The sequence below is a fragment of the Molossus molossus genome, unplaced genomic scaffold, assembly GCF_014108415.1.
Source record: "Molossus molossus isolate mMolMol1 unplaced genomic scaffold, mMolMol1.p scaffold_m16_p_20, whole genome shotgun sequence".
Taxonomy (NCBI): Eukaryota; Metazoa; Chordata; class Mammalia; order Chiroptera; family Molossidae; genus Molossus; species Molossus molossus.
The window spans coordinates 25434566-25444909 of NW_023425356.1; the positions used below are offsets into that span (position 1 = coordinate 25434566).

General features: G+C 44.1%; 1 protein-coding gene and 1 pseudogene across 1 annotated transcript in view; one reads left to right on the forward strand and one right to left on the reverse strand.

Annotated features, from left to right (window-relative positions):
* IQGAP3 (IQ motif containing GTPase activating protein 3) overlaps positions 1 to 10344 on the reverse strand; it is a 41067-nt gene extending 30723 nt beyond the window's left edge. Inside the window, exons 1-4 of the mRNA XM_036272788.1 lie at positions 10258 to 10344; positions 3136 to 3292; positions 2421 to 2498; positions 787 to 863 (exon numbers count right to left, since the gene is read on the reverse strand). Of these exons, the coding sequence (XP_036128681.1) occupies positions 787 to 863; positions 2421 to 2498; positions 3136 to 3292; positions 10258 to 10322 (377 nt within the window). The 5' untranslated portion in view covers positions 10323 to 10344. The remainder of the gene's footprint in view (positions 1 to 786; positions 864 to 2420; positions 2499 to 3135; positions 3293 to 10257) is intronic.
* Positions 6621 to 7666, forward strand: LOC118637382 (annotated as a pseudogene).

Consider the following 10344-nt stretch of genomic DNA (forward strand, 5'->3'; position numbering starts at 1 on the left):
AGTCAGCCCAAGGCAAGTGCTATAAAAGACAAGATGCGCCTGGCTGGTGTGGCTCAGTGGTTGAGTGTTGACCCATGCACCAAGAGGTCACTGGTTCGATTTCTGGTCAGAGCACATGCCCAGGTTATGGGCCAAATCCCCAGGACAGGCAGGAGGTGGCCAGTGGATATTCTCTTTCAGTGATGTTTCCATCTCCCTCTCCCTCTCCCTTCCTCTCTCTAAAATCAATAAAGAAAAAAAAAGACAAGATACTACGGAGATCTCGGGATTAGGAAGGTCTTCACAGATAAGGGCACAATGCAATAGCAGGTCACAGGATGGAGACAGAGGGTGGGAAGGGCATAATGAACAGAGACCCACTGAGTTAAGGCACAGAGGCTTGAAAGGACATGGGAAATGAAGTCAGGAAGTGATGACATGCTGGACACAGGAACTGGTCAATCACTTTCTATGATTTAGCCAACTGGTTGCTGATGGTTGGCTGTGAGTAGAACCAGACAGCCTTCACCATTCACACTAAGTTGCTCTTGATGGGTCTTGTGTACCCCAGTCACAACCTGAAGACCTTCCCCTCATTGCTCTTTTCCTTCACCCACAAAGGTCACGCATAAATGTCCCACAAACATGCACATACATTTAAACACAACTACACAAATCTAAAACCTTACTCTCCTGAGATGTGTTCCCTGTGGTCTACCCTCCATCCTTCTTGCTACAGCATTTGTTGCTGACAATTTTTTATTGCATCCACTAAGAACCAAGATGACAGAGTTCGGGGTCTCTCACCTGAGTGCATGGATGCAGTAGACCACTCGGGGCATGTTCTTCTTGTCATAGATGTCTGTGGTCTCTGGGAAGAAGGTCTGGAGGGGAAACCAGCTGTTACTGCCACTGGGGACCTTTAAGCACCACCAGATATGGAAAGAGGGGGCTGAGTAATGGGTCTTCCTCTCCAACCTGGGTGTGTGCTCCTTTGCTGCCTGAGGCTTCTAGGTCAGTCTCCCCAGCCATTTACAGCCAGCCCAGTGTAAAAGAAAGGGAATGGGGACACATACTAAGCCAAGAGCCAGTCACAGACACACAGTCCCAGATTAACCAAACACTAGACAAGCCTATCAAGGCTATAGGATGCCAGCCATATCCTCCAGGAGAAATGGGTCCCCTGTTCACCCTATAAACACAGCCAGCCTGTGCCCCTCACCTTGGACTCTTGCCAGAAAGGTGGCATGCTACGGAGATGGCCATGCTCCCACAGAGGGCCCAGAGAAGCATACACTGCCAAGGACCACAAAGGGGTCAGGGTATGTTATCCCTGTCTCCAAACCAGAGGCCTCTGATCAATGGAAGCCCCTCTAAGAGGAACTGAGTCGGCCGAGACATGGCTTCCCAGGTACCTGGCAACTGTAATGAGGTCTAACCTCTGTACCTCTCTGTTACTTTAGATTCATAAGAAAGGACCAAATCTAGAGATCTAAGTGTCCCGACCCCACTGAGGACACATGGCCTCTATTGCTCCTGCCTCTCACCAAAGCATCTTTTTTTTTACTGCTATTTCCTTATCTTACAATGCCCTCTAAAATGAAGAAAAACAAAGCAGAAAGAAATCATACATTGTAGACCCTATCATGCCTTATTTGTATAGCTCTTTACAATTAAAAAAGGTGCCCTGCACGGTTTGGCCCAGCAGTTAGAGCGTCGGCCTGCGGACCAGAGAGACCCAGGTTCGGTTTCCGCTAAGGGCAGATCCCTCGGTTGCAGTTTGACCCCGGCCCTAGTTGGGGTTGTGTGGGTGGCAGGCTATCAATGTGTCTCTCTCACATAGATGTTTCTCTCTCTCTCTCTCTCCCTCCCACTCTATCTGAAGATACATGCAAAAATGTCCTCAGATGAGGATTAAAAAAAAAAAAGGAACACAGATCATGTGAGCCTCCTGTCAACCTTGTAAGATAGACAGGACAGGGATTACTATCCCTATTTTATAAATAAGAAGTCAATTGAGATTTGAGGACATGTGTCCAACTGGGGTCTGGGGCCTAGGCTTCCAAGTCTATCACCTAGGGATGTGGTGTGCCCTTGTCTCATGCTGTGAAATGCTGGAGAGATGGCTGGCCACCCTGAGCCCCATCTCCTGCATCACACAGGGCCCCGCTGCCTAATGGGAACAATGCAACTTGAGTCAGGCAGCCTACACCTCCTTTTTTTTTTTTTTTTTACCACAGGGAAGCAGAGGCAGAAACCAAGTAACCTGGTTCAAAGACACACAGCCCCAAGGGATTTAAACTCTTAGATTAAGTTAGTTTAGAAAACACATGGAATTGAAGGCTAAAGGGTCCCACGGGGATAAAGTGTGTGAGCATGGTGAGGGTTGGGGGCGCTGGTGAATAGTAAAGATGAACCCCAGTATTGAGGCCCAGTGTTACCGAAGGCAGACCGATGTGAGCTATTGCAGAGAGCCAAAAGTTGATGTTGTCTGTGTGGCGGAAATGCAAGCCAGTTGCCTGAAAGGGAAAGAAAAAGAACACAATCTGTTTCCACAGTTCTCAGGGTTCCCTATGAGCAGAGCTCAGACCCCAGCTTGGAGATTCAAGTGGCTGGAGGAGCCAGAGGTCCCTGCCTCATGGACTTCCCATCTTCCCAGGACAGAGACACACAGCCCAGCAGAAACCACCAGGAATGGGTGGTTCAGAGGGATATTTGAGAAGGGTGGCACAGGGATGGGATTAGCAATCTTGTAATGCTTCCTAGAAATGGGGAGTGCAGAGCTGGGCTGGGAAGGAGAGGCAGGTTGGGCTGGCCAGGGCACAGGGAGGGAGCGGTGTGCCCAGGAAGGACCTTCAGGTGGCAAAGCCCACAAGCCTCTGAGTGTAGACTGTAGGTAGAAAAGTCTTCCTGGAAGTTTTCATATCAGAGGTATCTCAAAGCCCACCTATCAAGTGCCCCTTGCTAAAGATAATGCCTGACTGGGAGACATCAATTGATACCTGTCATCCCAGCTCAATGATTACTAGCACCCTTTTCACCCTTAAACATATCCAGGTTTGGACAGTAAGGTATGTGGTCACTCTACTCACAGCTTTGAGGAGAAGGGGCAGTTTGAGAGGAACAGGGTAGAAGGTAGAGACTTCTATTACCCACCTGGTACCGCAGTTGCTCCACGTCATAGATCTTCTTCAAGGGAACCACAGAGGGTGCAAAACAGTGGCCCAGCTTGGCCAGCAGCACTCCATTCCGGAGGTTCTCCTCCAGCTCTACCGGGGAAGGAAGCTCCTCCTTCAGGCAGGCCTCCATCCAGCTGAGAGCACAGAGCACCTTCTCACCTGCTCTGGCAGGCCGCTGAAGTGCATTCTAACCACAGGACCTTCCCGCCCTCTTTCCCCCTACATAGCCTGACTCTCCCGCTCCCTGTTCCTGCCCTACTCCCAACTCCCTCTCTGCCCTTTGCCTTCTCCCAAGCTGCCCCAAACACCTGGGTTGGCAATCCTCAGCCCCCACCTACCCCAGAAAATCTCCCTGACAGATTCTAAACCTGCCCACCTTCAGTGGGGCTCGAACAGGCTCTTATCTGTTACATGATATAACCTCTCACCCAGGCTGGTTATGCATTTGACTACTGAACCAAATTGAATCTGGTCACTTTTCTCATTCTGCATGTTTTTGGAGAACCAAAATACAGAAAGGACATGTGTGCCTGAATGATCTACACAGCCCACAACCCAGCTTTGATGATGGTGTGGTAGTGGGGAATACTCAGGGCTGACGGAAGGGGAGCAGCACAGGGGGACAGAAAGGTCACAGCCCTCAGAATCAGAAAATGCTGTCCACACCATTTGCCCTACATCACCTGAGCCCCAGGTGCATACTCTTCAGAATGAAGATACCATCACCTGTACTCCCTGTGTCAGTGGGCAGCTGTCAGGATTAAATGAGCTAATGAGCCCTGGTCAGTTTGGCTCCGCGATTAGAGTGTCGGCCCGAGGACCAGAGAGTCCCGGGTTTGGTTCCTGCTAAGGGCACATACCTTGGTTGCAGTTTGTCCCGGGCCCCAGTTGGGGTCGTGTGGGTGTCAACCACTCGATGTGTCTCTCTCACCTCGATGTTTCTCTCTCTCTTTCTTTCTCCCTCTCTCCCTCCTGCTCTATCTGATGATAAATGCAAAAATGTCCTCAGGTGAGGATAAAAATAAATAAATAAATAAATAAAAATAAATGAGCTAATGAATATGAGGACACTTTGAATATAATTGTGAAGTTACTATTATAGTTGATGATTGTATAAAGGAGAGAACAAGGGCTCCTCACATGGGATCTGCAAACTTCTTCACATAATAAGAACTATAGGAAAGTAGCTGTTTTCAAAGACAGAGCCAGTCACAACTCACTTCATGCTTTCCCTGCCAAAGACACCTGATTTCCTGGCTACCCCATCCTACCTACCTTTTGGGAGAACATTAACAATATACTATTCACAAAAAGGAAAGAAGTAAGCATTTATCCAGCCTTTAGAGCCAATATCCATTTACAGGAAATATGGAATACAGAGGAACAAGTTGAATGACATAAGAAAGCAAAGCGACAAAGCCAGAACATAGGATGTTCTAAAGGGCAAATGACCTGGTTTCTTCAACAATCCATGATATAAAAAGCTAAAAAGGGCAAATGGGTTGTTCTAGAGAAAAGAAGACTTAAGAGACAAAGTGACCAGATGTAATATGTGAACTTTTTTAGATCCTTATGTGAAAGCCAATTGTAAAAATAAATTTTTTTTAGACCATCAGGAAAATTTGAAAATGGCCTGGGCATTGATCTTCCAATGGTTAATGGGTAACTTAGTTGGACATTATAATGACATTGTGGTTATGTAAGCAAATGCTTATATATTTTAGAGGTATGTACTGAGGTATGTAGGAGATAAAAGGATGTGATGTTGTCTTGGTTCACAGATGGCATGATTGTCTATGTAGAAAATCTGAAAGAATGCAACTAAAAAACTCCTGGAACCAATAAGCAATTATAGCAAGGTTTCAGAATACAGGATTAATATGTATGTCCATTGCCATCCTATATATAAGCAACGAGCAAATGGAATTTGAAATTAAAAACAGTACCATTTACACTGACACCCCCCAAAAATCACAAACTTAGGTTTAAATCTAATAAAATATGTACAAGATCTATATGAGGAAAACTATAAAACTCTGATGAGAGAAATCAAAGAACTAAATAATTGAGAGCTATTACATACTGATGGAAGACTTAATTTTGTCAAGATGTTAGTTCTTCCCAATTTGGAGCTATAGAGTCAATGCAATCCAAATCAAAATCCCTGCAAGTTATTTTGTGAATATTAACATGCTGATTCTAAAGTTTACATGGAGAAGCAATAGACCAACAAAATATTGAAGGAGAAGTTAGAGGACTGATGCCACCTTACTTAGCCATAGTGATCACAACAGCGTGGTACTGGTGAAAGAACAGACAAATAGATAATGGAACAGAACAGAGAGCCCAGAAATAGACCCAGGTAAAAATAGTCAACTGATCTTTGACAAAGGAACCAATGCTGTACAATAGAGCAAAGATAGTCTCTTCAACAAATGGTGCTGGAACAACTGGACATCCACTTGCAAAAAGTGAATCTAGACACAGACCTAGTCAATAATATTGTAATAACTATGTATGGTGCCAGGTGGGTGCTTGAATTATCAGGGGGAATCACTTAATAAATTCTAAAATTGTCTAACCACTATGCTGTATACCTGAAACTAATATAAAATAATATTAAATGTCAATTATAATTTAAAAATAAAAATAAATAAATAAAATAAAAACAGACATATGCCTTACACCCTTCATAAAAATAAACTCTAAATGGAGCATCAATCTAAATGTAAAACGCAAAACTATAAAACTCCTAGAAGCGAACATAGGAGAAATCTTAAATGATTCTCCTATGGTGATGAGTTTTTAGATACAACAAAGGCATAATCGTTGAAATAATTGATAAGCTGGACTTCATTAAAATGAAAAACTTCTGCTCAAGGCCCTGGCTGGATAGCTCAGTGATTAGAGCATCATCTCAATACACCAAGGTTGCAGGTTCGATACCCGGTCAGGGCCATACAAGAATCAACCAGTGGCCCAGCCGGTGTGGCTCAGTGGTTGTGCATCAACCCACGCACCAAGAGGTCACTGGTTTGATTGTCGGTCAGGGCACATGCCCAGGCTGTGGGCCAAATCCCCAGTGGGGGACATGAAGGAGGCAGCCAATCAATGTTCTCTCTCATTAATGTTTTTATCTCTCCCCCCCTCTCCCTTCTTCTCTCACTAAAAACCAATAAAGAAAAAAAAAAAAAAAAAAAAAGAATCAACCAATGAATGCATAAATAAATAAAACAACAAATCAATCTTTCTGTCTCTCCCTCTCCCTTCCTGTCTCTCTAAAATCAATAAAGAAAAAACTTTTTTTAATAAATAAAATATAAAAAAATGATGAGGTTCTGCCTCAAGGCAGCCAACCGCTTCTATCTAGCCACCCAAGAATTGGGCCACAGCATCAGCTACACTGGCTGCCTCCCAAAGCTTTCAGACCACGGACCACCCCCACTCCGTCCCATTCAGCTCTGGGCCTTCATGAAAATGCGTAAGCAGGGTCTGAATATTCTGCACAATGAGGAAATATACTTCCTGAGGGAGCGGGTGAAGAGCATGAGGGGCAAAATATCACCTGCTACTTATAAAACTAAATCAGAAGAAAATATCTAGGAAGAAAAAACAGATAGTAAGAAGGCGGAGGAAAACAAAGACAGAGGAACCATCAAGTGAAGAAAGTGATCTCAAAATTGACAAGGAGGGTGTGATTGAACCAACACTGATGAAATGGGAGATGAAAATGTAGAGATAACCAAGGAGATGAGGGATCAGGCAAAAAAAAAAAAAAAAAAAGAAAAGTGGCTGCCATTGATGCCCTAAATGGTGGTGAACTACAGAAAGCCACTGACTTGTTCACAGATGCTTTCAAGCTGAATCCTCACTTGGCCATGCTATATGCCAATTGAGCCAGTGTCTTCATCAAATTTCAGAAGCCAAATGCTGCCATCTGAGACTGACATAGCAATTGAAATAAACTCTGACTCAGCTCAGCCTTACAAGTGGTGAGGGAAACACACACAATGCTGGGCCATTGGGAAGCAGCAGCCCATGATCTTGCCCTTGCATGTAAATTGGGTTATGACCAAGACGCTAGTACAATGCTGAAACAAGGTCAACCAAGGACATAGAAAACTGCAGAACATCGAGGAAACTGAAAACATGAAGGGCAAGAGATCAAAGAAAGAATGGAAAGGGTTAAGAAGGCTTGAGAAGAACACGAGCGCCCAGAGGAGGGAATAGGCCAGACTACAGTTAGGATCTCAGGATGGCTCTTTCCCAGGTAGCTTTCCTGGGGGAATGCCTGGAATGGGAGGGTGCATGCCTAGACTGGCAGAATGCTTGGGATGAATGAAATTCTTAGTGATCCAGAGGTTCTTGAAGCCATACAGGATCAAGGAGTTATGGTGGCCTTACAAGATGCGGCCCAGAACCTGGCAAATAAGTAAAAATATCAGAGCAACCCAAAGGTTATGAATCACATTAGTAAACTGTCAGCCAAATTTGGAAGTCAAGCGTAATTCCATCTGAAAAATATAGCCCTTGCTAAAGGAAAAACAACTGAGATCACCCAATGGATGGCGCAGTACAGTGAACCTCTGTACTCATGAAGAAAGCTGGGTGCATTGAAGAGAATCCCTACCCCTCTGCCCCAAGTGCAACTGTAACATTTTAGTGGCTTGCCACTAGGGTATTCATTCAGATAATGTTTTCCTACTAGAAATTACAAATTTCAAACACTTTTAAACCTTAAAAATATGCAAAAACAAATTAAAAGTTTGCGTCAATCCCTACATTCTTCTTTAAAAAAAAAAAAAAAAGATGAGCCCTGGCCGGTTTGGCTCAGCGGTTGGAGCATCGGCCCGCGGACCGGAGAGTCCTGGGTTCGGTTCCCCCTGGGGGCGTATACCTCGGTTTTGGTTTGTTCCTGGCCCGGGTTGGGGTTGTGTGGGTGGCAGCCACTCGATGTCTCTCTCTCTCTCTCTTTCTTCCTCTCTCCCTCCTGCTGAAGAATAAGTGCAAAATGTCCTTTATCTGAAGATCCTCGGGTGAGGATTAAAAAAAAAAAAAAAGATGAGATACTGATATATATCTATAAAACAGCCAAAATCTGGAATACTGATGACACCGAATACTGGCAAAGATATGGAGCAACAGGAACTCTCATTCATTGCTGGCAGGAATGCAAAATGGTACAACCACTTTGGAAGACAGTTTAGCAATTTCTTAAAAAAAAAAAATACTCTTTTTTGTTGTTATTAATCCTCACTCAAGGACATTTCTCCATTGATTTTTTTTTTAATCCTCACCGGAGGACATTTTTCCATTTTTTGTTCAGGTAGAGTGGGAGGGAGAAAGAGGAACAGAGAGAGAGAAACATCGATGTGAAGGGACACATCGAGTGGTTGCCACCCGCACAACCGACCAGGGCCGGGGACAAACTGCAACCGAGGTACGTGCCCTTAGCAGGAACCGAACCCGGGTCTCTCAGGACCGCAGGCCGACGCTCTAACCGCTGAGCCAAACCGGCCAGGGCTCCATTGATTTTTTTGAGAGAGAGAGAGAGAGAGAGAAATAAATGTGAGAGAGATACATTAATTGGTTGCCTCTCGCATGACCCCAACCAGGGCTGAAGATCACACCTGCAACCCAGGTCCATGTACTTGACTGGGAATCAAACCTGCAAACCTTTGGTCTGTGGGCGACGCTGTAACCACTGAGCCTAACAGGCCAGGGCTAACTAAACATACTCTTACCATATGATCCAGCAACTGTGATCCTTGACATTTACCCAAAGGAGTTGAAATTTATGTCCATACAAAAACCTGCACATGGATGTTTATAACAGCTTTAATCATAATAGTCAAAACTTAGAAGCAACCAAGATGTCCTTCAGTAGGTGAATGGATTAATAAACTGGTACATCCAGACAATGGAATATTATTCAGCGCTAATACGAAATGAGCTATCAAGCCATGAAAAGATATGGAGGAAGCTCAAATGCATATTACTAAATAAAAAAAGCCAATCTGAAAAAGCTACATAATATATGATTATAAGTATATGACATTCTGGAAAAGGCAAAACTATGGAGACAATGAAATGATCAGTGGTTGCGAGGGGTTAGAAAGGAGGGAGAATGTACCCCCATGTTTATAGCAGCACTATTTACAATAGCTAAGATCTGGAAACAGCCCAAGTGTCCATCAGTAGACGAATGGATAAAAAAGCTGTGGTACATATACACAGTGGAGTACTACGCAGCTGTAAGAAAGAAAGATCTCTTATCCTTTGAGACTACATGGAGGGACCTGGAAAGTATCATCCTAAGTGAAACAAGTCAAACAGAGAAAGACTAGTTTCATATGATCTCACTTATTTGTGGAATATAATGAACATAACAGTCTGAGGAATGGGGTAGTCCCAGAGATGTGGAAGTAGGGTACAGACTGACAATCCCCAGAGGAGGGGATGGGGGGGAGAGATAAACCACAGAACTTATATGCATGTATGCATGAACAGTAGACATGGACAACAAACTGGGGAAAGGGCAGGGAGGGAGGGGGAGAGGGGAATCAGTGGGGGAAAAAGGAGAAACATCTGTAACAAAAATTAATTAATTAAAAAAAAAAAAAGAAAGGAGGGAGAGATGAATAGGTGGAACACAAAGGACATTTAAGGCAGTGAAAGAATTCTGTATGATATTATAATGGTGGATACATACATGTCATTATACATTTGTCCAAACTCAGAATATACAACATCAATAGTAAGTCCTAATGGGACTTATGGGTGATAATGATGTATCAATGTAGGTGCATCAATTAAAACAAATATACTACTCTTGTGGGGGATGTTGATAATGAGGGAAGCTATGCATATGTGGGGGCAGGAGGTACATGGGAAATCTCTGTACCTTCCTCTCAATTTTACTGTGAACCTAAAAGTGCTCTAAAACAAATAAAGGCTAAAAAAAAAAAAAAAAAAAAAAAGATGCTACTTCAACTCTCCCTTTCCCACAGAATGGACTTTTGCATTTGCTTTGGTGACAGATGCCTGGGGTGGGCAGGGTGGGAAAGGGAGACCAGAAAGAGGCAGTCCCTCTGCTCACCGCTTGGCTTCCTCCAGCCGGCACAGGTACTGATAGGCAACATTCTGCCGCCTCTGCTCATCCATTTCCTCAGCTGTGAGGCGTTCA